General features: G+C 40.0%; 1 protein-coding gene across 1 annotated transcript in view; it reads left to right on the top strand.

Moving 5' to 3' along the window:
* Positions 1–4,582: 4,582 nt before the first annotated feature.
* tprg1 (tumor protein p63 regulated 1) overlaps positions 4,583–27,516 on the top strand; it is a 47,609-nt gene continuing 24,675 nt past the window's right edge. Inside the window, exons 1-4 of the mRNA XM_080506630.1 lie at positions 4,583–4,704; positions 4,790–5,037; positions 12,627–12,718; positions 20,621–20,797. Coding sequence (XP_080362756.1) covers positions 4,807–5,037; positions 12,627–12,718; positions 20,621–20,797 — 500 coding nt within the window. The 5' untranslated portion in view covers positions 4,583–4,704; positions 4,790–4,806. The remainder of the gene's footprint in view (positions 4,705–4,789; positions 5,038–12,626; positions 12,719–20,620; positions 20,798–27,516) is intronic.

Genomic DNA, 27,516 nt, shown 5'->3' on the forward strand with positions numbered 1-27,516 from the left:
CATACAGAACAATCTCCCTCTTACACATGAGGACATGGGAAAAGAAATAGACCAGTTATATGGACGAGTCAACTTCAGTCTTTGTTTTTGTTGCACTTTAAAGGAGGGCTGTTTTAATTTTATGAGCATTTCTGTGCCTTTCTTGTTTATATTTGCACTATTTTGTTACTCTTAAAAGAGATTGAGCCCAGTTTGAGTCTATTATTTGACAAGTTATGTCCAGTTATTCATTCATTGACTGTTTACAACTAATGGACTGAAGATATGCCTCTTCCTTTTTTTTATATTGTCTGTGGTGTTGTTGAGTTTGTTGTTGAGGTTTCTCTCTAACACTAAATAAATATGGCACTTTTTTCCATAATTTAAGTTGTTGTTCTCTTATTTTTCTCAGTGTGTACATTTGGAAAGCCATGTTTGATTCACATATGCATCCAGTGGGGCATCACAATAAAATTAGGCATAATGTGTTAATTCCACAGTAGGAGATATTTTATGTTGTTGTTACCTAACAGTTTTGATGTAAAAAGCCAGCATATATCGGTATCGGTGATATCGGTATCGGTGATATCGGTATCGGAAATAAAGAGTTGGACAATATCGGAACATCGGATATCGGTAGAAAAGCCTATATCGAGCATCCCTAGTCAAAAGCCTTGCTTAAGTCAATGAAGACACTCACCGTATATTCTCTATTGTCAATTGCTGTTGCAATATCCTCAGCAAGAGCCATGGCTGCCATCAGGGTGGATCTGTTTGGTCAAAAGTCATACTGAAGGTCACTCAGAAGATTAAATTTTTCAAGAAAATCATCTATTCTATTCTATTCTAAAATAGAATAGAATAGAATAGCAGATCTTACATTTAGTTGTAGATTGCACCATGTTAATACAGACAATTCAAAGCTGAAGTTAAGGTTTTTTTTTATATATATATTCAGAGGTTGTTGGCCCTCAGTTAATTTTAAATAATCAATTCTTCCATCACTGTTAAATGTTTGGACACTGCAAATGAAAGCCAGCAAACAGACTGATTCCCACGTTTCTGAAAAGAATTCATCATGAAATAAAGTAGGTGTAAATCTATGATTTATGTCATTATATTGAATATTTTATGATTGAATTTAAGTAAAATAGGCTTGTGTGCAAATCAATCGAGTTACAAAAGTTGCAGTCTGTACATGAAGAGCAACTAAATTTAAAATGAACAGCATGGAGCTAATAACAGAAAGGTTATGTATTTTTTTGTTTTTATTGCAGATTAAGCTCAAAAAGCTTTGTCCATTATACTATATTATAAATGTGAGAAATATTAGGATGTGTGGTATTCAATCATAAATCACTAGTTGCAGTGGGGCTCATCCTCCCACATTTTGAGAACGACTGATTGCCTTACAGTATAAATGGTCACAAATTGTGTGAATAATCCGTTGATCTACCACAACTTTTTCTAAATGTAGATATCTTTCTTCTGCTGGGCCTACAGTAGCAATAGTGCAGGTTCTTCATGTTTTGTCACAGGTCAAGGGACATTTATGTATGGTAAACAATCACTTTAGCTGGATCTTTTTTTTTGGTTTGTTTTTTTGAGTGCTGTTTTGTTTTTTGTTTTTTTTTACATGATGACAGCTTTTCCATAACTTCGTCCAAACAGTCAAAAGGTAAAGGATTTTTGTGAACCTGTTCTACAACTTATTGTCATGCCAGTAACAGCCAACAATAGTAAAAACCTATTATTCACAAGGGACTTATGTTTGTTTGTTTGGTTTTTTTTTGTGTGCTTTTTCCCCCCCTTTAAAGATAAGTTTAATTAAATGACCCCAAACTGATTCATACAAAAGAAGGTTTTGTGAAGCTTTTTATGCGTGCCCAGCAGTTGACAGGAAACTCTGAGGTGAAAGGCAACCAGAACATTAGCGGTTTCTCCAGTTGGACCTGTCCTTGGCACGCTGCATTCCTCTGACGTTATGTACTTTAAATGAAACGCTCCAGTTTTGAGGGATTTAATCGGATTCAACCACTGACAGATATTGTCCATTCAGAATCTTTGATAATACATCAAAGTGAATACGGGTGGGGGGTTCTTTTATTGACACACAAGGAAAGACAGAAATACTTTTCCCTCACATATACTGTAGATGTTGCCATAACAAACTGAGTTCAAATTCAACAAAGAAGTACCGCTACATCATTTTTGTTTTGGCATTGGCATTCCTTGGTGAGGATAAGCTCCCAAAAGTAAGACTTTAGTTAAACTCTCTCTAATCAAACTCAGGTATAACTGCTGAGGTGACCACTGCACCATGGAATATAAAACATTACTGCATAACAGAGTTAGTTTAACTGCAACTAGCAAAGAGTTGATTCTTCTATAACAATAATGGATTCAACATATTCCAGTCTCACTAATTTCACATTTGTTCTCGTCAATGGAAAGACAAATGTAGGATAAACTACAAAACTACACGATAAATGAAGACCCAACCTGGATACACTCTGATGTCCCACTTTACAGATTGGGGTGTTTCTGTGACCACTGCAAGGGGCAGAATGACAGTTAACTACTGTTCCACTGTACACAACACCAGTTTGATATAACAACAGGACAAACAACAACATTGACTGTTCAATTTCTTTAAAACTATCACTTTTGTTGTTTCTAATCTGCCCCCACCGATTATTCAAACTATCACTTAAAGGTGTACAGGAGGATGTTCTTTTTCCGGGTGGATCGTCAAGACTATTGGTCCTCCCAATTGTCAATCATTCTGGTGATATATTGCGTAAGGCCGTCGTACGTGCTCGTCCCCGGGTAGCGTGGATCTATTAGTTTTCACTTTCTGCGCATGCGCACGTTCAGGTGTCTATGGTGAGCTACGCCTTCAGCTAGCTCGCAGTTCTCACCGGGTACTTTGAAAATGGCAGAGGGTCGCAAGAGAAAAAGTGTCTTCGAAGTGTATGAGAAGAAGAGAAAGGCTTCGGAAGAGAGAAACAAGACCGGAGTGTTTTTGGGAGATTGTTTCACACGATGGCGCAGAAAGCCCAGGTTGGGCTTCCCACTGATGCTTCAGTCGCTAAGTTTCTACTGGACAGGTAAAGTTTGGCTTCTATTTGGAGAAATCCATTTCAAATCACTTCCAGTAAAAGTGATCTACGTCTATATTGTAACTTTCCAGAGTTGATTAGTTTGTTTTGTAATTTGCATCGTCAGTAGTTATTACGGTGACCACAGGTCTGCTAACATTTCCTATTCTTTACCGCAGACTTTCACTTACCGGTGGCGAGTCTGACATAGTGGAAAAAGTCCAAATCTTCTTGTAAAGTGAGCTTGTGTGAGTGATATGAGCGACGCCGACTTGTAAACAGAGCGTGCACGAGGGGAACTGGGCTCGTGCACGTCTCTCGCACACGTTTTAGTAGGCGTTCCGTCTCGGGAGCAGGGAGAGCGTTGCGCATGTGCATTTTTGCAAAAGGTGGAGAGGGCGGTTCTTTCCTAAAATTCGGGAAAATCCTCCTGTACACCTTTAATAATATGATTAAAAAAGAAAAAAGACAATATTTTTCTCTGTTTTGGAGAAATTAAAATGTTGTCACCCTTGCTTCATGTCCAAAATAGATGTCATATCATGCTTACTGAGTTTACAGTCCCAATATAGTTCATTTGGCAAGTATCTGCCTTTTCTCACAATCCTGACTATCAGCCATGTAGTTCCAATAACGCTGCTATTTGTCTCCTGACATTGTAGCATCCAATAATATAATAATGTCCAATAATGTAAAAAGCGACAGTTATGTAATATTGTTGCCAGTTTTTAGTGCAAAAACTAAAGCAAATGTAACAACTATCCAATATTGTAATAAAATAATAAAGCATTGAGAGATGGTGTTGAGTATGTTTCCTTAATGAATGAATATGGCAACTTTGCCATCCACAAATTATTTTTGCAAAAAAAGCTTTTATTTCCAAGAAACACAATGTTATTTATGTTTTTTTTTCTGATATGAGCACCACTTATTACGCTTTAATATATATATATATCCTACTCCACCATGTAAATAACCTATTACATTGTTATTGGGATAATTGCTCCAACATCCTGTTATACCATTAGTAAATGTGTACTTTATTGGTCATTATTACATCAAAGGTAAATCGTATCTGCAAGCTTTATTAAGAGAGGTCCGGAAAAAAAAAAAAAAATCAAAGGACTAAACTATTAGTCGAAACCGTGCAAAAGCATGTGGATGATGTACAAATTGGCCTTGGTTGGTCCTGGATGGAAGCAGGTTTTCTACAGATGTAACTCCAAGATGGACACGGGGTTTCTACAGGTGTAACTCTAGGATGGAACCAGTTTTTCCCCAGGTGTAACTCTCAGATGGAGACAGATTTTCTACAGGTGTAACTCTAGGATGGAACCAGTTTTTCCCCAGGTGTAACTCTCAGAGGGAGACAGATTTTCTACAGGTGTAACTGGGATGAAGGCAGATTACAGGTGTCCTGCAGATGTGGACGTGATGTCAGACTGGATGCTCCGACACGCGCCAGCCTCCGCCCTCCCGAACAAATCCCGCACACGGAACAAGGAAGTGCACCTGTCGTTGCTCCCTCTTCGTGTATTTTTGCGGCAGCCTCGATAAAGAGTGGTAAAGAAAAATCCCCCGTGTTCTCTGAGAGGAATCTCGGTCCGTGCGGGGCGCAGAAGAGGTGGGTGAGCAGGGATTTACTCACCTGTTGCTGAGTGAAGAAGCTTCGTTACTCTCCTCTTTCTAAATGTCGTGTTCTCCTCCAGAGGACTTGTGAAACCGCATGATGGCAGACGCGGAGGAAAAAGCGGCGCCCCGTGAAGTGAAGCAGCAACAGGAGAGCTCCTCCACCGGAGAACCGCCGGAGCCCCCGGACCCTCAACCAGCTGCAAGCCGTCCAGAGGACGCGGAGGAGCGGCCGTCGGAGGGCGGAGCGGCCCGCTGCCTGAGCCTGGAGGTCCCCGTGGAGGTGAACGTGGGACACTTTAGAACGAGGAAATTCTTTGTGTTGCGGGTAAGAACTGGACTATGTTCACTGTTTTAAGTGTTTACCCAAGAATAGAATAGAATAAAAACAATTTTATCTATCCCAGAGGGGTATTCTTTTTATATTGTTCCACGCAGAATGACATAATAAAAAGTTAAAATATCACACGCAGAATAAAGTTAAATAAGTAATATTGAATATCGGCCTTGTTGGTCCAAAACCATTTTAAATAAAATTCCCTAAATCCAGCCTCTCCTTGATTTCCATAGATTTGAATATGGGCTCATATGTCCTGCATTCAGAATCTGCTATGTCTGTGTGAGCTGGACTGGATCCGCCCACACATGCAAATTTTGGGAAGAGGAGGAAGTACTTCCTCTGCCATGTGCGAGAGCAGAGCTGGCCAAAAATCTGGGAGGGTCAAACCTTGATTGGGATTGGCTAAACACTATATAGGGTTTGATTTTCGATTGGCTTGTTGGAACAACACACAACACCACTTAGGTCCACCACCAGTACCTGGGTCTTTGTCACATTGAGCTGCAGATGGTTCTGCTTACACCAGGTGACAAAGCTTTACAAACATTTACCATGCTTTTGGGTATACAATTGAATTATGGTACATACTAGGGATGCCCCCATCAGGTTTTCTGCTGCCGATCACCAATAACGAATTTTTCAATTTAGTTATGATGAGTGCCATTCATCTTAATTTGGACAAAAGGATGGTTTTACTTTTTCAAGAGAAAAAATACAAAAACCTTGTAAAGAACAAGTGAAAAACACTTACGATTACCTGCTATCAGTAAGGCAATCTTTAACAGATTGAAAATATTAAAGCTCTCAACAGGCTAAATAGTGAAATAAATCTCATAAATAAAAGCAATATATCTCAACACTGCCTAAATCAAATAATCCACTCATCCATCCATTATCTGCCACTTATCCGGGGCCAAGTAGCAGAGGCAGCAGTCTAAGCAGGGATGCCCAGGCTTCCCTCGCCCCAGACACTTCCTCCAGCTCTTCCGGTGGAACCCCAAGGCGTTCCCAGGCCAGCATAGTCCCTTCAGCGTGTCCGAGGTCTGCCCTGGAGATTCCTACCAGAAGGACATTCCCGGAACCCCTCCCTGGGGAGGCGTCCATCCAAAACAGATGCCCAAGCCACCTCAGCTGGCTCCTCTCGATGTGGAGGAGCAGTGGCTCTACTCCGAGCTCCTCCCTGGTGGCTGAGCTCCTCACCCTATCTCTAAGGGAGCGCACACCCTACGGAGGAAGCTCATTTCAGCCACTTGTACCCGGGATCTCGTTCTTTCGGTCATGACCCATAGCTCATGACTATAGGTGAGGGTAGGAACGAAGATCGACTGGTAAATCGAGAGCTTCACCTTTTGGCTCAGCTCCTTCTTCACTGTGACGGACCGATACAACGTCCACATAACTGCAGATGCTGCACCAATATGCCTGTCGATCTCGCGCTTCATCTTCCCCCCACTTGTGAACAAGACCCCGAGATGCTTGAACTCTTCCACTTGGGACAAGGGCACTCCACCTACCTAAAGGGGGCAAGCCACCTTTTTCCGGTCGAGAACCATGGCCTCGGATTTAGCGGTGCTGATCCTCATCCCAGTTGCTTCACACTCGGCTGCAAACCGAGCCAGTACATGCTGAAGGAGCAGGTTCAATGAAGCCAACAGAACCACATCATCTGCAAAAAGCAGAGACGAGATCCTGTGATCCCCAAACTGGACCCCCTCCGGCTCTTGGCTATGCCAAGAGATTCTGTCCATGAACAGAACCGTTGACAAAGGACTACCCTGCTGGAGGCCAACGTGCACTGGGAACAGGTCCGACTTACTGGTGGCAATGCGAACCAAACTCTGCTCTGGGCGTGCAGACGTATGGGCCCCGGACTCCATACTCCCGGAGCACCCCCCACAGGAAGTCCCGAGGGACGCGTTCGAACGCCTTCTCCAATTCCACAAAACACATGTCGACTGGTTGGGCGAACTCCCATGAACCTTCGAGGGCCTGGTGGAGAGTAAATCAAATAATGTCAAAGAAAAAAACAACTTAATTACTTTCTTCTAATTTACCAAAGAAATGTCTAAATCTGCATCAATCCAATGAGCTGTTAAACTCGGCATTGCTCCACATATCACTGGTGAAACTTACAGAGGATGAGAGACCTTCTCAAAGGAGATGTTGGGGGTGACAGCACAGTGTGGAGCTCTGGTAGGGCTACATCAGTACACTGTGTGGAGCTCTGGCAGGGCTACGTCAGTGTAATGTTTACGTCTTGGTAGCATGTCGCGGGGCTCCACGTGAGAGCGAGCCGGCAGAACACGATGTCTTCCACCACTGAGAGGCTGGTCATCTAGTCCCATGAATTCAATTATTTTCCTGGTTATTTGCTGAGCCTTCTGACTGTCACACTCATGAGGACAAGTGTTACCAAGCGTGAGTTGCGTTAATTGCCGTCTGCCGCCGTCTTAAAGTTCCGCACGGTGGACGTGTTTGTTGTTGATGTTTGCAGCCGCCTGCCTGCGCAGTCTGAAGGAAAGGGGGCGGGTTTTTTGTGATCTGCAATGAAAGGCATTAATCGGCAAATGCCGATCACATATTTTCGGCCGATCGATCGGAGCACCACTAGTACATATCATGGTATACCACATTGTGTTTTAACCGTTACCACAATCGCAGGATACAATTTTGACATAGTATAAATAGATATTGACATAACATATTATTGTTTTGCTCACTGTTACAGCAGATATTACTGTTGTACTTGGTGTGCTACAATATATAGTAACTGTGGTAACTACTGCGGAAAATGCAATATAACTGCACTTACTTGCTATTGGGCATCCGCTTCAGTTGGTGCACCTCATGAAAAGACGCATACCTCATATTGATGCAATTGTACAACCTGATCAGCTTTGCCTCCTCATGGCCAAACTGAGCAAACAACCAAGAAGAAATTGAAGTAATTTCTCTCTTAGATAAAGCTTATGGAGTTCTATGAATAACCTACCTGCAGCTCTGTAGCTGCACTGGTCAGCAAACAATGTCCAGACTATAAAGGCATGTGACTGTGGTGGTGGTGGTGCAACGTTGGCAGAGCAGTGACCCAAACCAAATAGCCAACACAACCCTGGAGTGATGTCAAGAACATTAGTCCGTTTTGTCGTGAGCACACTAAAAACAAGATTAAAATGCAGCTGGATACTTGCAGAGTCAGTTCACCTGGGGTTCCATATACAAGGTTCCCACTGGGTCTTAAAAGTTTTGAGTTTACAAATCTGCATTTAATACCCTATAAATGTCTTAAAAAGGTATTAAATTTGATATTGTTGGTCTACAGTTTTGCTGCCGTTATTTTTTCCACTATATTGTGTTTAAAGGTGTCTGGGAAATGTCCAAGCTCTAAAGAAAGTAACATTACTGTACAAAATCAAAATTCCTTTATTGTCATTGTCCTCTGAAGCACAACGAAATAAAAAAAAAAAAAAAAAAAAAGCATTTCTCATAGGAAACGGTGCAAACAATGGAAAAGTGCACGATAATTAGTGTATTGGCGTGAAAACAACAATGACTGCAAAAACTGCAAAAATAAATAGAATAGTGCAGATATAACAACTAATAAAAAACTGTACTGTCCTCAGGGGGTATTTACAGCAAAGAGGGGATAAAAGCAGCAGTTCAGGGTTTGTTGGTGTTTGAGGCGTTCAGGGCAACAACAGCTCTTGGGAAGAAACTGGTTTTAAGTCTGATTAAGTCTGTTAGTAATGTAACACGTGACTTCTAGCTAAATAAACACTTTTTTCTAATTGGTATAGTACGCGTTTCTCAACTTATTGTTCATTGCGCTAATGATAATCTTAACATCACAGTTTTTATTCTGAAATTCTCAACACAAATGAAGATACAGGACTGTAGACCATCTTGCAGAAAAAGGAAATCTACTTGAATACTATACAGGTAAACAATAACATGCCTCTGAAAAGTACTTATCTCACCTATTATTTTTTATCAATAACAATCACCTACTATTTGTTTTTGGTATACATTTTCTGGCAGGAATTTTCAAGCAGGCTGATTTAATGTCCCCCTCTGTGACTTTAGCTGTGATTGATTAAACTAGTCCTCACTGACAAGTTTAGTTTTACATGATCAATCAGAAATATCTATAGAATAAGCCACTTACCAAAAACAACTGGTAAATGATTGTGTTGTTAATGTAAATTATTGGTAAGAAAAGTACTCTTCAGAGGTATTGTCAATGTTGTAACTGTATGGTATTAAAGCATATTACTTTTTTTCTGCAAGATGGTCTATATTCCTGTATCTTCATTTATCTATGTTAAGAATTTCTGAATAAATTATATGGCTTTATGATGATCATAAAGCCATATAATTTATGGCTTTACGATGATCAACAAAGTGGGAATTAAGAAAAAAAATACACAATTATCTAAAGAAAAGATTCTCTGTGGAAAAGAAAGTGAGTTACAGCAACAACTATTATCAGCATCTCATCAGTAAGTTCATCAGAGTTTATAATCCCAGTCAAAAAGGTGGAATTGAGTCTCTGTGTGTGAAAATGCTCAGTGTTTTCATCTTACCGTATCATAAAATAGACCAGTTGATCCTAAAGATTGATTTACAACATGTTTGAATGCAGTACCCAGAGAGTATTTAGTCTACATTCAGTGAGGAGGCTGATTGCTGAGCAATATTACACTTTATTAAAAAAAAAGGATCAGGACTAGACATTACCAATCAGCAATCTGAATATTATTAACTTGGGAAACACATAATATACAGAATAGCAAAGTGTTTATTTAGCTAGATATGTTACATCACCAAACATCTTTGATAATCAATACATGACGGTAATGATCCACATTTAACTTGTAGAAACCTGTCGAAGCCCTATACCAGAATCTCAAAAGAGTTGATAAAAAGGATGAATGAAACAACATACAAGTGTAGAATTTATTTATGTAATGCAAAGTTTACATCATTGTAAATAGCACTAAGAGTCAAGAGACAAAATATGTCCTTAAGCAAGTGGATATGTTGGAGTTGTTAGACCATGTTTTAGGTACACAATGAACCTCTTCAAATGTGAATGGAATCATTAAGCGGGGGACGTGATGTTAAATTGTACTGTGGGCCAAAAGATGGTTGTCACATGAGGTTTACCATTTGAGAGTGGCGTGGGAGCGGCGACTCAGATATGGGAAGGTTGTGAATTGTGGGACACATCAGTAATGTACCTTTGGATCAGGGGATGTTTCGACTGTTTTAACGCGAGACACCCTCATCAAAGATGGCCATTCAGTGTGACCAAGCCTGAGCTGACTCTCATGCCAAATCATGAGAATTTCCTGGGAGATTCCTTGGCGCAACTCATTGGACTGCATGGCAGAGGGCGTCCTCTTACCTGAGTCGTGCCTTAAGCTGACCCCATACCTTGACCTGGCTTCTCAAGTGGGGGAACGGGAAGGGGAGTTCCTGAGCATGTCATGATGGTCTCTGAGCCCAGCGAGGGTCCTTCCACTTGCTCCATATCCACCGGCTACTTCTTTAAGCCATTTCAGAGGCTGATTTAATTGACTGTCGCAGAGCCTGACCATGGATCCTTTCATCAGTCTAATGGCAGAGGAAGCCACAAAACCTCTGCATCTCACTTCAACATCATAGACTTTTGCGTTCCATCCTTATTGTTTAGCGTCTGCTGCCAGGTCTGTGTTGTGAATTTCTTGCACTCATAGGCCTCTTCAGCTGAATTCTCCCATGGGAGTTGACCTTTAAAACGTAGACAGTCTTCAGTGAAGTCACATCATAGGCGGCTCTGATGATGAAGCTGATGATGCATGCCTCCATTTCCCAGAGCCCCCTCCACCTGATCTTTCTCCTCTCCAGGCCTTTTACACCTCATCCATTGTCCCTGCTCGGCAAGGTAGACCACCCTTGCACTTCTTTCAACCTCCTCCTGATTGCGCACCTTCTCAACCATGATTTTTTCCTCTCTGACCTCGAGGCATTACACCAAGCAAGTTTACTCGCTGTAAGGCCAAAGCCTCCTATTTCCAGGTGGACATGCCCCACAATGTCGTTGAACCTCAGGGCTGATATAGCATGATGCACCACATCTAATTGTGTCCATTTCTGTCCGGCTGACATCGGAGGCCCAGCATTCAATGGTCTGGTCTCTGGAATCCTTCAGACTCATCTGAAGTCTCACTTTAGAGCATTTGAACTCTAAGTAAGTTATTCTTATTAAATGGTTTAGTTGATATTAAATATATGAACTATATCTGCTGAAGTCTGAGGATTAGACTTTGAATATTGGATCACAAAGGGAAAGAGTCATACATCCCATGTTGCCATTGCAGCGCAGAACCAGTCTCAGTTGTTAATAAATACTGCCAGAAGTCCTTGGTGTGACCTTCTAATCTTTTTAATTGCCTCAACTTGGCATTAAAATAAAAAATTATAATGTGCAAGGATAGAATAACACAGCAAAACAACTATGATCTTGTTTGTGTGCAGTGGGGTTTAAGTCAGAGCCAGCAGTAACAAAATACAACACTGTCTGTGTACACAATTGTATGGGAAACACCACTTTACAATCACAAAACAGCACTAAATGCCAACAGCAGCGCCAATCTAATCCAGAGAAAGTAAAAAATAAAACTAGCACTCACCCATCACTTGTAGATTAAATCCATCCTGCTGTAAAATGCTGCACAAAGCCTTTGTTGGTTTCAGTTAGCTCGTCCATTTCTGGTGTCGGTCTTCCTCGATTCATAATTTCCATTTCTTCTGCAAACAGGCGCCTTGAAAAAGGCCCCGAAGCAGGTCGGCCATCATATCATCCGATCTTGCTGTTAAATTAGCCGCCATTACTCCAGATTAGCAGATAATAGCAGTGAGTCATCACCATCTGCCCATGGGCCAATCAGTCAAGCTCATTTCAATGACGACACCAAGATCAGTGCTAGAAACTGGTTTCTAGATGGTCCTAAGGCGGTCTGTCAATAACACATCAAAATCTGATTGGCTGATGATACTGTTACTCAACATTTTAACCCAATAGCAGAGTCCAGCTTCCATCAGAGGTTAGCAATGGTTTCCTCTGCTAGCCCTGGCAGATGAAAGGAGCTGTGATGCGTTTAGAGGACATAGGAGATTTTATCTCCACAAAATAGAACCAGTCGTCTTCTGGATAAAGTTACTAAAGCCAGTAATTGATTCCAGACACAGATTTCATAATCACTTTTTAATATAAAAAAAAAAAAAAAATTTCCGCTGCCCCTGACTGCACACTACTGGCTATTACACATTGAACCTTTACTTTGTGGTTTGTATTTCCTGAGTATCTCAGATTTCTACATGCTTTACTTTATTTCAGTCATTTTCACATTTCCATTTTTAGATTTCTTCATGTTTTTGTTTTGATTCTGTTTGAATCACAGACAGCGTTGACATTTTACCAGTCCCAGCTGCTCATCGCTCTCAAAGTTTACCCCTTCAGCTTTCCATGGTTACGTTGTGATTGTCTCAATGGAAAATTAGAAAGTGACACTCGTGCATTTCTGTCTCCTCAGCCTGGCACTCTGAATCAGGCCATCAAAGACGTTCGGGCTCTGGTGAATGACGAGGTAGATGGCAGCGTTCGCAGCATTTGGCTCATGGCAGAGTGAGTTCATGACACTGTGTTCTGTTCCATTGCGTTCATGTGCAGCAATATGCTGCATGTGAAAACCTTATTGACAACACTTCACCCTAACTAGAACTATGTCGCTATAACGAATATTAGTTAACACACATTGATCATAATAGTTCAAATGAACTATGGTCTGGTTTGTGTGTCATGCGTCAGCTAATTATTACTTAATTTTATTAATATCTTGATTCAAATGTTGGTTATGTGGTGTTTGAAAATTGTTTTTCACTTAAACTATCACTGAAACACTGACAGGTGGGGGGGGGGGGGGGGGGCTGCAAAGACCTAAAAGTGTGTGCATTTTGTTGATGTTTGAGATTCCGAAACAGACTTTTTGAACCTCAGCTGAAGACTTAAAGCTTTGTCTGTTTGATGTAAATACTTTACTCTACAAGTTGGATAAAAAAAAAACAATATAGAAGATGATTGGATTGATGTTCATATCTCACTTTTGTTTTTGATTTAGTGGTTGTTCTAAAATTTGAAAAATATGTAAAAATTCTAACATCAGTTCATCTGTCGGACTGAACGTAAGCTTTAGTGTTGCAATTAACGCACTTGAATAAATTATGCTAAGATCTTTGTGGTAGAAATATATTTTCTTACTCTTTCTGCCAAATTTACACCAGGTGTAATGCCTTGTCTTGTTTTTGGTATATTTGCAAATCCTTTGTGACCTAGACACTCACGTTTACCTGTTAGGTGGGCGTCCAGTGCAGTAGGACTTCATCTGACATGTTGACATGTAGAGCATGAATGTAACATGCTTTGAAACACAATTTATTGAAAAGAAGAAAAACAAAAGCAATTGGATCAAAAAATGTAAAACATGAACATTAACTGACCTCGGTTAACCTAGGTCAGTCAATGTTCGTTTTATGTATTTATTTTTCAGTGTATCATGGACTAAGTTTAACAGGTCGATAGAGTGCAAGTTTACTGAGCTGCAGAGGAAATGCAACCGATTTGCACATCAATTAAGGTCTGACGGTGGTTGCACATTTCATCTTCTGCTGGGGAGCATGAAGCAACTCCTCAGCTGGTTAAGGATTGTTAGTTAAAATGTTGATGTCACTCATTGTGAAATAATCATAAAGCCATATTTTACATTACCATTAATTCCGGTTGTACAACTGACTGGAAACCAATGTCTTTACTCCAGTAGAAGGTAATCGCTTTAGTCTCTTTTGCATGCTCATAAAAACTGGATGTAGTTTCTTGTAAGAGGCATGCCGCTGTGGTGTTAATAGCGTTACGATGATAGCTTCTTGTCCTGGTTTACAGCTTCATGTAATGAATCTGTTAATAGTGAGGATGTTTTCATCTGTTACTTGCTTCTGTTTTGATAGAAACAGACCAGTTTCTCAAGTCGCCTCTCTACACCTGGTGAAATATGTTAATATAACTGTTGATTGTTTGGTTACTTTAATTTTACATAATGTAATCCCCCATTTAAAATCCCGTTTGGGGTTTGAATGTTCAAAAGAAACTATAAAAGATCAAATTTGCCGAGTAAGTTGTGGAAAAACGTGAAGGCAGTTGGGCAGGACTGTTTGCTGCTGGTTGGACAGGATTATGCCAACAGCTGAGAGCTCTCAGAAAATATGTCATCCAACCTGAACATGGCCAAAACTGAGTTGCAAGACTCATCTCAACTTTTTAGAGTCTTAGAGTCAAAACTTGCAAAACTTGTAGCTTAATCTTCATTTTGTCCTTGGAATTATCTCAAATTCAGTTGTTGCTGACGAGAATTGGTGTTGACTTTAATCAATAAAGTGATTTCTAAATGTAGTTTGTAAATCAGCTGCAGCAAAGCAACATCATGTAACAACATGAAGGCAGCAGGCAGCTATCATACCAACTATGCTTTTATTTATATATGCGTCACTGTCAAAGTTATACTGTGATTCAAATGGATTAATTCAATGCAAAGTCACAACATTAATGGAAAACGCACAGGTAGCCACAGGGCAGCTGTGGATACAGACGTAGCTTACCACCATCCAGTATAGAATAAATGAATAATGCAATGTAAAGTGTCTTTGTCTAGAAAAGTGCTATATAAAACCAATGCATTATTATTATTAAATATACACATTTCACACATGCAAATCTAATATTAAGGCTGCAATGTGAATGCTGAAGCAAATTTGAAACATGGCTTCAAAAGTTGTATCAATAATGCAAATATAGCAAAGCTGCAAGATGAGCACAAAATGTAAAAAACAAAGGCAAGTTGCAACACAAATACAAAAGTCAAAGCACGAATTGCAAAAGCAGCAACACAAGTATAAAACTAGCACACAAATACAAAAGTTGCAAAACAAATGTTGAACAAACACAAATGCAGAAGTTGCAACTTGAATAATAAAGTCACAATGCAAATCAAAAAGCTCGACACAAATGCAAACGTCACCACAGAAAAACAAAAGCTGCAACAGGAATGGTAAAGTAGCAACACAAATGCAAATGTAGCAACGTAAATAAAGTCAACAGAGGAATCTAAATACAGCAGAGCCGTAAAACAAATGCAGAAAAAAATTCAGAAAAAATTTTAAAAGCCAAAGTCGCAACACAGAAATGGTTCAAAACTACAATATAAATATAGAAACCTTCTGGGCCAGTACAAAGTACTGCTTTATTGAATTAATAAACCATCACCCGACCATTAATCAAATGTGACGAAATACTAAAATGTGACTGTCATAATATATTCAGTGTACTTTTTAAATGCAAAAAAAATACACATGCTTATGATATTCATCGTCGCATACACATTTGTGATTGTTCATAGCAGTTATGTTTTCACTTAGGAGCAATGATCTGAGTAAAATAGACATCAAGTTTATAGTCTCACTTGTTCCTCATTCATAATCCATCATTAACATATGTCCTGATTTAATTCACCTGCTCTCCTTAGGGAGAGTGTATATTTTTTTTATAAATCAACATATGTTGATATACACGTCCCGAATTCTACATCTGTTATAACCACATTGTGCCCTATTTAGTATTGCGCACCAATATTTGTGTGTCCATAAAAGCCAGAAGTCCTCGAGTGCTGGTTCAGTTCAGACAGATGTAGTGATCTAACTGAGAGCAAAGTGAGTGCAGGACATTTACAAGTGCACTTGCAGATGTCAGCTTGTATCACTCCTGCACAAGCTTTCAGGAAAGATTTTAAAGGCTGGCCATGTGTGAATGAATAATGCATCCCAATTTATGCAGCCCTGTCCAACACACGTTAAAGCCTGTCCTACATTCCCCCCTCACTGTTATCGCTGCTACAGTGGCTGCTGTAGGACCTTCGTGCAAAAGAAAGGATGCATTATATGGTAATTCGGCAGCTGAATATCCCAGAGGGAGGCCGGTGACTAATGTCAGAAAAGCATGAGAAATTCCTCTAATCTGCCTCTGCTGAAGGTTGCCACAAGTTTTAGTAAGACTAAAGATAACTTCTATGGAATGGTATTCAGGGCTGCAACAACGAATCGATAAAATCAATTAAATTCCATTATTAAAAGTGTTGGCAGTGAATTTTATGAATGATTCGTTGTGTCGCGCAATTTATGCGTCACTCGCCATGTTGTGGAGCCGTATACTTCACCTTTGTCAATGCTGGCGGACTGAAATAAAGTTAAAAAAAAGAAAAAAAAGAAAAGCGAACAGCGATGTGGAGGCGGTACAATAGAACCTGTGAGCAGCGGAGCGGTAAGAACGACACCCTGTACTGGACACGTCACTGTGCACCAACACGTATCACACTGTTAACACACCTTAATGAGTGACAACATGCCTGACGAGGACAACAGACAGGTTTTCCTGGAACATTTCAAGCTGAGTGACACTAAAATGGCCAAATACTGATTATTGGAATATTCAGACGTTGTAGTGTGAGGAGATTCGTTTTGAGATGTGAATGATCACTGCCTCCTGCAGTGCAGTGCTGCTCTGTGAAGCTCCTTTCCCTGAGTTTGATCTTGTAAAAATATAGACAGTTTCATTCCATACACTGTGACACAACAAGGAAAAACCGTGAAGTGTACATTTAAAGGTTATTATAGCATTATTTTACCACTCTGGTCACTCAGGATGAAACTGGACTGTATGTGGTCCCTGAAGTGCATTAAATCTTATTTACAAATTATCTTTCATACATCTTATATACATGCGTATATAAGATATATTGTGTATGTCTTTGTATTAGTTCAATTATTTGCTGTTAAATAACCAGAACATATTTGGTGTTTGATTCGTTCAATATCAACTGGTTCTACAATTTGAAATAATTTTTTTTAACAGATTCATTAATTGAGTGATTATTAAAATAATTGTTAGTTGCAGCCCTTCTGGTATTACAATACTTGTTGTTTATTGGTGCAGGGCTGCATCTTTTGTTTTGTCTTTCCAGAATATTTAAGGAATTACAGACAATAGTATCTATGTTTTCTTTACTGAAATGGTAGCTAATTATGGTAATAAACAAACTTTCTGTGAATTTGTTCCTAAATCTCAGGCCATCGTGTATTTCTACGTTTCAAGTGAAAACACAAGTTTTGCATTTTCGTTTCAGAAAAGTGTTTTGAAAATGCCTGTTTACATGTAAACGGCAGTGAGCACTGAAAACGCTGTGGTTTTCACAAAGGGCCACAAGTGGGTGCCGTTGTTTGTTTTTGTAAGTCCCGGGAGACTGGACTGTGAGTCACGGACACTCTGAAAGCTGCCATTGTTGTTATTGTCCATCTACTCGCCCATGTGCAGAACAACTGTTGAGGATGACCGTGGTGCTCATGCATAGTAGTTTCTGCAGTCTACACTGAGATTGAGCTGGAGCTTTTTCACAACGTTGCATTTTTGTCCATTTCCACAGAGATGACAGTCCTCAAAGATTTCAAAAAAAGCTGCATTTTCAGTGGCCCTGAGCCCCAATGTCATGAAACTTACTTGTTGACGAAGTGACTAACTTGTTGGCGAAGCCTTCTCCAACAACTTGCCTTTTTTTGTCTTCTTTACCAAAGTAGTTGGTTTTTTCCTTTTCCTGGAATTCAAGCTAAACCAATCAGACGCTGTGACTTTATACCACATAGACGGCATGAAGTACCAAGTGTATTTATGAGGGCCTGATCAAACAGTGTGTATTATGTTAGCGTTATTTCCCTTCACTTGTCATCCCGCCCACGGGCTGATCATGGATCTCTGAAACACCTCTGTAGGGCGCCCGCTGCCCGTGCCCAGTCGAGGTTAAGTCATTTCATTAACACAGTCAAAGCTCTTCACCCACACCTCTGCCATGATGCCCCGGCTGCTCACTGAACTGTCTTTTGAGGCCTCCAGCTGCCAGCAGCAATCAGGAGGGCTTCACTTGGAGTCAGCCACGTGCAGCCGGCGCAGCGGGCTGGAAGAAAGAGAACCACTCCGAGAGAATCCACGCCACCATGAATTAGCCGTGTGTGTGTGTGTGTGTGTGTGTGTGTGTGTGTGTGTGTGTGTGTGTGTGTGTGTGTGTGTGTGTGTGTGTGTGTGTGTGTGTGTGTGTGTGTGTGTGTGTGTGTGTGTGTGTGTGTGTGTGTGTGTGTGTGTGTGTGTGTGTGTGTGTGTGTGTGCGCGCGCGCCAAAAATGTCTGGACATATTGCATGGGCCTGAATTAAACAACATTTTCCAGTTAACATAAAGGTTGTTTGAGCTAATTTGACTTTTCCTTGCTAAAAATTCAGAACTTTAGAAATGTTTGCATGCATGTTGTATGATCTAATTTGTGAAACTTTCACAGTACATAATTGAGCATGTCTATTTTTGTGTGCATGTTTGTGTATTTAAACACTGAATCACCTCCTGTGGACGTCCAACAGCCGCCTGAAATACCCAGTGTGAAAAATCAAAGGTCCAGGTCCCCGAAATAAAACTTATCTGAAGTGTTTCATGTAAAACTTTTTCTGCTTGTGGGAAATTAAGATGTCCGGAGAGCATTATGCATCCAACAATTGTTTGATTTAAAGACTTGAAGTAGCTACAAAGTCTGGAGGTCGTATGACAACAACAAATAGACCCCATAAAAACATGCCCCCAGCAGCCCTACTATTGCTCCTGTTTTAACTCCTCCAGTCTGAACAGGATATTTAGAAGGTGCCAGCTCTTTGTCTGTGTGCGCAGAGCCTTCAACTAAACCTAACTTGTACCAACGTAAAAGAGCTTTTTCCTGGCACTTGCACAATGGTTCTTTTTGTTCAATCGCTGTTTTGATTTTCCGACAGTACTTCCTGCACATGGTCTGATCACACAGGGGATGTTTGTCCACTTTTTATTTAATATCCAATAGCTGGAAGTTTATCGATTTAATGCACACTGATCTGGCCCGATTGTTAGATAGCTTTGTATTTGTGTTGTGGCACAATTGTGGATCGTTGTTTCTGCACTTGGCTCAGTTGTTGTACGAAGCCGTGTTGGCACGAACACACAGGCACTACATGTGTTTGTAGTTTGTGTAGTTCTCGGTGTCTTTACTGTGTATTATCAATGTTCAACCTGCTGCGATCATGTTCGGGTTGCATTAGCCGGGGTTGGTCACAATTGTGCAGCGCTAATGCATGACATGTAAAATTACAATAATTACACCCATGTGTATTTTAGACCAAATCTGGCACAAACTGGGAGAGCATGCAAATTCAATGCTGGGAATCCCTGGAATCATTTGATCAACTTCTATATTGTCTTTGGGGGTTTCCATGTCATAACCTGGCCACCTTCACACAAAGATAGAAAAAAATGCAGATATAATTACATTGTTTGTATTTTTGTGAGTTGTGTGGTGTTTTGGTCAAAACAAATAAATAAACAAGGACTACAAATAGAAATAAAAGGTGGTCACTTTGACACAAATAACAATATATCCTTTAAAATTATTATAAAGTAACAAGTATTTCAGAGTAATAACTTACTAAAGTGCTTGATTTGATTTATTTATTTCAAACAAAGGAACAATTAAAATGAGATGAAACCATGAAAAAAAATAAACAAAAAGCCAATTTCATATTCAATATAGAGCACATTTGACTCTTTCAAAAAGGGATAGGAAGAAGCCTAGGCTTGTTAAGTCCTGCCGCCATTCTACACCATTGACAAATCCAAAATACAATAAAATGACTCCACAAAAAATGGCAAAAAAGTAATACTCCAATCGAGCCATTTGTGAAAACGGAATAAATCAAAGAACACACAAAAGAGAGCAAAAAGGCAAGTGCCATTAACAGCGCAATATACATTCTCCTTCATTTCTATATTTTTCAAAGATATATTATTTGTGCCATCTTAAATTCTACCAGATCCCCAAACTTTAAGGTATGTCATTTTAAAAACCGTATATTGGTGTGTTCATGATATCCTACATTATCTACTATATGAATGACTTTTTGTTTTTTTGTATCGTGCTTAGTGAATGTGAAGTGGTTTTATAGGTATTGCCCCATGCTTCCACACAGTAATCTAAATATGGTAACGCCAGTGTGCAATACAGAATAGACAGTGCTCTTATTAACTTCACATAATAGAATAGGAATATTCCAACAACAGAATAAGTAATAAAGCGGTAAAATACAGTGAAACAAATAATGAAATTGGCAACAATAAAAGCCGGTGCAGGGTCTCAAACATGGTTAAAAGCCAGGGAATTAAAGTTGGTCTTAAGATTGGTTTAAATGAAGAGGACTCAACTCAATTAAATTGTTAAAAGAAAACCAACATGCAGAATTTGATGTACGACAGATAGTCTGCCTTGTGCAGTGAGAACATCCAGTTTTTTCTCCAGTTGATGTGAAAATGTGACATAAATGCTGACATTGCCTGGAACAAAGCACGGCCTGGTTCTCTGCCTCCTTCAGGGTGGATCACTGGAACAATGAGAAGGAGCGCCTCGTGATGATCACTGACAACTCCCTCCTCATCTTCAAGTACGACTTCATCGTGCTCCGGTGCGACCAGATCCAGAGGATCCAGCTGAACTATGTGGACCGAATCTGTCACGGTGCCTTCAGTTTCCCCACGCCATCCCTGCTCGGGTAAGTCCATCACAGGTTACCTCAGGCTTGAAGTGGGGTGGGAAGTCATACGATGCTTTCAAAGTGTTGCGAATGAATCTTTGTACCAAAAATCCTCAATGTCCCTCCGTCCTCATGCTGTTTCCGAGATACGGTGTTGGATAGTATTACCCCAACAGTGATACTGAGTTTAACAGCGATGAGTTCACTCTTTATTGTTGTGGGGTTTCATCATCACAGGCCTGCCGTTTGTTTCACACTCCGTCTCCTCTCTTGCATAAAAAAAAAAAAAAAAACCCCAATGGATATTATTCAGACGTGAGCTTACCAGATTACTTGCTAAATTTCTGATTTTTTTCTGTGCGTTGCTGCGACCCCCACAAAAAGTCTCCAGCCCCTCTTGGAGAAGTGACCCACACTTTGAAAACCACCGATACAGAGGACACACTCTTCACTGATGTGCTTTGAAATATCTCTTGATAGGACTTGGAAGCCTTAAAAATTAGACAAATGTTGGAGGAGAATTCTAAATAATAGCTCTGATTATCTGCACTGTGTGCTAATTGACTTGCACAAAAGCTTCGAGAATTCCCGGTTTACCATTGCTTCTCTGCTTCAAAGGTGGCGGGGTCACGTTTTTTTGAACGACATTGGCTCGTTTACTCATTTTAATTGAGTGTTATGTGACACGGTGTCAAATGCACAGAAACATGAAGATGTTGTGATAAATGTAGGCAATGGCACAGGGAGCAAACCAGGACAGGAGAGCTGAAGCTGGCGCGCTGCAGGGACGAGAGGTTTTCAGGGGTAAGGAGTGCAGAGCTGTCACTTGGAGCTGTCACTGAACTGATTAGTGGCAAAATTAATGTAGTCCTTTCATCTAAACCTTTTAAAGACGGCTCAGGGGATACCAAACCAACTAAAACTAATTTGATGAATAAAACGTAATGTGCTGTGAAGAGCTTAGAGAGCGCGGCCTTTATTGGAGGTTTTATCTCCGCACATTACGCTAAATTATACATAAAACGCTTGTGAAAGCCACGCGGGAGTCCAACAGTAAAGAGATGTTTTCAAGTAGGAAGGACTAGACCCTCAAACATTTCCTCTGTCTATCTTTATCTTTAACTCGACCCGCTCTCTTCCCCTTCTTCCTTTCCCTTCTCCCTCAGGGGGTGGCTCCTTTTTTTTTTTTTTTTTTGCGTTGAGGTCGTTCTGCATCTACAATAAAGTTGATGCTCGTTCCTCCTGCTTGCTGAAACTGTCACTTTCTACACAGTTTGGTCGGTTTCGTCTTTCATAATTAGCAGTGTGCTTATGTGCGCTAACTCTTAATGTGAATGGAAAAAAACATCAGATCGGTTGCCAGTAAATGATCATTTAAAAAAAAAAAAAAATCAAAATTTGTTTCAACTATCTGGTGGACTTTGGATTATGTACTGTGTAAGTTCTAAAGTATTGCTGTGAACTTTGTGAAGTGTGGTTTAGATTTCTAAAAGGTACGACATGTAAGATTGCAGCTGTGCTGCAGACAGAGCGCTTCAGAGTCTCTGTTCTCTCCATCCTGCAACGTTTTCACAGTTGAAGTACTTCTTTCCAACTTCCCTGAAAAGACTGCTTTTTCTCTTCGAAGATGCTGGAGTGTGAATCACTGCAGTGTTCTGTTGTACGTCACCAATGACTTTTTTTAAGACGCTTTCTCTTTTCTTTTTCTTGACACTTTTGGCTTATTTTTTTAATGTTTTAGGCTAAAGTGTTAAATGTTGTTCCCTTAAGTATATTCAGATGTCATCGTGCCATCCCTTCTGGCTCAATTATCATTCATAAGCTTCATTAATGTCTCTGTTTTCTTCGGATGCATGTTTATCAAATATGAGGGTCAAGGCTTGAAGAGAAAAGGTGGTCACTCATTAAAAAAAAAAAAAAAAAGAAGTTAAATGGAAATGTCAAAATGACTGCTGCTGGGTTGATTTTTGTTTTTTCAAGGTGTTAAGAAACAAGTTTCTGCATTTAGCTGTGACTGCAACAACAATACAGCTGGATGGGAGGGTTTTCTCTTGAACGGAAATAAGACACTAATTGGCTGAATGATTCTCATATTGATAAATGTACCAGACTACATGAAAAGAATAACAGATAAAGTGTTACTGTCAACACACTGCCATATTTGGTTATGCAGAAAAAACCACTTTGTAATCTTGTGCAGTAAGATGCTGCCAATATGGTTTTAGTCTTTGTCAACATTTTTTAATTAATTCCAGTTTTCTTTGTCCCGTACCAAGCAAGTCGATGGCAATTTCACATCCAAGATATACAGAGAGAAAAACCCAAAACACCCATTTATCCCACATGAGCATATAAACCTCCCAATGTTCAACTTGTGAGTTTGCTTCTACAAAACAGGAACCTGGTCAAAGAAAACTCTGCTTCCATTTTACTTTTAGAAACTGAAGTATGCCAACCTGATGATGGAGAACTGCAGTATTCCAGGCTGAAAGTGACAAATGCAAGGATTAATTTCTAAAGCATCGCTGTGAGCCAGCATGTTCCTGCTTTTAGTGACATAAGTTAGAAACTACCAGGGCGTGGTTTGACAGTCAGTTCATGACTTTGTTTCTTCAAAACGGGTTCATTGTAGCTTTATTGTATTATACATTTATCTTTTCACGACAGCACGAAGCTGTGCAGATTAAATCCTCATAAATCAGTTTTCCTAGACAGAATCGGATAAAGTGCGCAGTTTAGGAGCAGCAGACAGCGCAACGTTTCAGAGCTGAATATACAATCATTGTGGCTTTGCATTTGAAACACAGTCAACCACTGTGTAGGTTTTCTCATCAGGACAACGTGTACAAATGTCTTGTAGGAGGTTTTCTCATTTCGTAAACTAGCACGGGGAGTTCTGGTGTCAAAAGGGAGCCCAGATGCAGACAACCGAGTAATGCTGTGGTTATTCCAGCAACAGCCGGCGGCAAAATGCTGCATTACATCTGCATTGTCTGTGTGAACCTTTCTGTGGCTTATAATTTGTCAGATTGACCTGAAGGCAACTTGGAAAACACTCCTGAGAATTTATAAGGGAAGGAAGTAAAAAGTTTACAGTGATTCAAGGACAACCGGAATACATAGTTTTAGGTGATCGTCAGATTCAGATTTGACCAAGCAATTGTGTCTGTTTTTGTGAATGCAGTTACTTGGAAATGTACAAACAGCGTTGAAGCCTCCACATGAGCCTCACATCTAACCTCTCATCTAAGCTTTCACAAAGTCAAAGTGACGATGTTTTGTTCATTTTGAGTGCGTAGAGTTTTACTGTCATGTCACGTCTGTTGTTGTCTGTACCATATTGAGAGTCACTTTGACTTCAGTACTGTCTGAATGAATGTATATGAAGGCAAACTTGAAATTTTGGAGAGAGAGAGAGAGAGAGAGAGAGAGAGAGAGAGAGAGAGAGAGAGAGAGAGAGAGAGAGAGAGAGAGAGAGAGAGAGAGAGAGAGAGAGAGAGAGAGAGAGAGAGAGAGAGAGAGAGAGAGAGAGAGAGGAGAGGAGAGAGAGAGAGAGAGAGAGAGAGAGAGAGAGAGAGAGAGAGAGATGGAGAGAGAGAGGAAGAGAGAGAGAGAGGAGAGAGAGAGAATTTTGACTGAATCCTGCACAAGGTTCTTAAGTTGAACAAAACACTTTGATATAAACCAGAAAGAAAATCTCAGTGAAACCTACATTATAATTTACAACCAAAGGACGTTTTTAATAGTTCATATTTTTTTTATTGTTTTAACCATTTCTAGCAGTTTCCATGTGCACATTCACAGCTTTTTCACTTTTCCCTCACAGCTCTTTACTAACAAACGTGGATAGATGCTGGCGCACCAGGAAGAACATGCAAAGTTGACACAGAAAGGTCCCATTTAATACAAATCCGATCGCTCTTACTATCGGGCAACAGTCCTGGCTAATAGAAGCCTCATATTTTAAGAGGATGCTGCAAATTAAATCAATGGACACTTTGCTTTTTGAGTAATACAATTTATTGAACAAAGAGTTTACATTCTCACAGAGATTTATTCAACCAGTGGAAAACCCCTCTGGATAAAGTTGTTTGAGTTTTGTTGATTCTGATGAGTGGAAGATGTGTGTAAAAGCTTCAAACACAAGTATAGATTTCTCTTTGTTATGAAGGGCGATCGGGGCTAAAAGATCCATTCTTCCTCCATCTATTCTTTCACATTGTGTTGATCTGTCTATCACTGTGCTTCTGCTGATAGTTATTTGTGCTGCACTTATAGATCAGGCTATTGTGTAAGGTACTGCAGGCTGGCATCTGTGTTATGGATTTGTGGACTTTTGATCATTGGTGGCCTTGCTTCATGTGACATATCGTTTGAGATTAAAAGACGTTGGAAGCATGAAGACTGTCATGTAAAAAGAAATGAAAAATAGCAATTAGGATGCTAAATCTAGTTAAACTGGTCGTTTTAAAATGTGTCTTCATTGCAGCTACACTTCCCCCTTCACTACAATGAGATAATATGACTAATTACTGGGAGACGTCATCCTCCGCCTCCCATTGTAGTGCTGATGCCTCTCCTCAAGCTGCATTTAAAGCCTTTTTCTTCAAAATGCAAATGTTTTTAATGTTTACATACATAAAAGAATATCATACTTGTGTTAACTGCACTTGAATGCACGTAAAATACCACCTGCCTGCTTTGTTTTCTCAGTTGTTATCTTACCACTTGATATCAGTGTGTGCCCTCTGTAAAGGAGGTCCAGTCCAGGAGCTGCTTCACCACATTTTCCTGTGTTTGATGTCGTCACGGCCACTGAGGCTTTGAATGCTGCAACTGTTGCTGCTGGAAATTCTCCTAAAATCCTCTGAAAATCAACACCTTTTCAGACTTTTTATACATTCAGTTGTTCAAAGCCTTCAATCTTTGAGAAGACATCACAAGCCAACAGTTTTTTTTTGGAGGGGGGTGGGCAATGTTGTCTTCTTCTATGTTGTCTAGCTGTGTAGGATATTAAAGGTTTATCACGCAGAAGAAATAGAATTAAAGTGATGGCACTTTTTCTGTCTGACCTCAAGTGTTCCCCCTCAGAACAAGAAGCCTCACACGCCCTCTGTGAACAGAGCTTCACTTGGCGCTGGTTCCTGCCACACCCCGCGAGCTTCCACAAACCCTAGCTGATGCCAGTAGAAACTATGTAGGGAGTGTCAGTATTTTTAGTTCTGATGCTGTTTCCATCGCTCACTCTCCAGGTGAAAAAGACGCTCAATATATATTCAGCATCTGTGGAGAAAGATGTGTTTTAAGTGCCTTCTTTCCAAACTGTCTAGACAATCTAATTACCCAGCACATCATCTATTTTCTTTCTTTTTCCTCTTCTCGTCTGAAAGAGTTGGGTGTGGAAGTTTAAACAAGTCCCAGAAGACTTTGCTTCAGTAACTGTTGTAAGAAAGAAATATATATATATATATATATGAAAGTTGGAAATAATCCCAGTCCTGCTCTATTCTGTTGCTCGTCTGATCAGTTGTGGGATTTTGTTTTCTTTCTAAAACAAGCTTCAAAGGTGGTGATGGCTTCATTTTTTTTTATTTAAAAAACATTTTTAAATACAGTACAGTCATTCCTATGTGCTTTTACATAGAAAATAGAAAAGCTCAACATATCTACATGAGCAAGCAGGTTTGTTTGCGACTGTGAAAAGGAAAAACTCCCCCAACAGGGAGAAACTTTGTAGAAACCAGAGTCAGAGGTGGCGGCATTCTGCGGACTGGTTGGGGTGAAAGGATAGAGTAGAGGAGAGGAGAGGAGAGGAGAGGAGAGGAGAGGAGAGGAGAGGAGAGGAGAGGAGAGGAGAGGAGAGGAGAGGAGAGGAGAGGAGAGGAGAGGGAAGACAGAGAGATAGACTTGGTGGGGAGATACATACAATACCCTTGTTAGTGCTACATATATATATATATATATATATATTTATTTATTTATTTATTTATTTATTTATTTATTTATTTATTTTTAATACAGTAACCACACTGATCCAAATATTTTCCAAATGTCATGAGATTAAACCAGCCTGAGCAGTACTATATAGATAGTAACATCATTTTCTAGCAAGAGTATAAATTAGCAGGTAGGCTAAAAAAACAAAACAACAAAACAAAAAGCAAAACAACAACAACATTGATGACAAAATCAAAAACAAAATGACACAGAACAAAAAACATGATTTTGTAATCAGTAATCAGCTGTAATCAGCTTCATCAAGCCAAATAATTCCTCACTTGATCATTTGTGACGCTGACTCAAGTGAGCTGATGAATTATGCGTTTACAGAGTTATTAGGAGTGCCTTTTGAGTGGTTCTTATAGTTTGAATCACCTCCATGTCGCACTTCAGTTTGCACAGCCACACCTGTAGAGACCAAAGTAGCACACATGTTCAAACAGCAGAGGGCAGTCAGTGCAAAGCAGCTACTTAAGAGATCATCAGCATAATGTGCTGTGCCAGTGCTCATCAGATGAGGGTGTTGTGCAGTGGTCTGAAAACCTTTCTGACCCAAAGAGCCATTTTTTGTTCACTTTTCATGAAATTGAATTCCGCTGGAGCCACAAAACACATTTAACCTTTGAAATGAGCCACGGCTTCTAAAGTTATGAGATGTGAACTTAAACTATCTTATGTTGCATTTATGAGAATTTAAGGCAGCAAACATGTCATTACATTATCTGCAGTTTTTGAAC

This window comes from Blennius ocellaris (genome assembly GCF_963422515.1).
Source record: "Blennius ocellaris genome assembly, chromosome: 12".
In the NCBI taxonomy this organism is placed as follows: Eukaryota; Metazoa; Chordata; class Actinopteri; order Blenniiformes; family Blenniidae; genus Blennius; species Blennius ocellaris.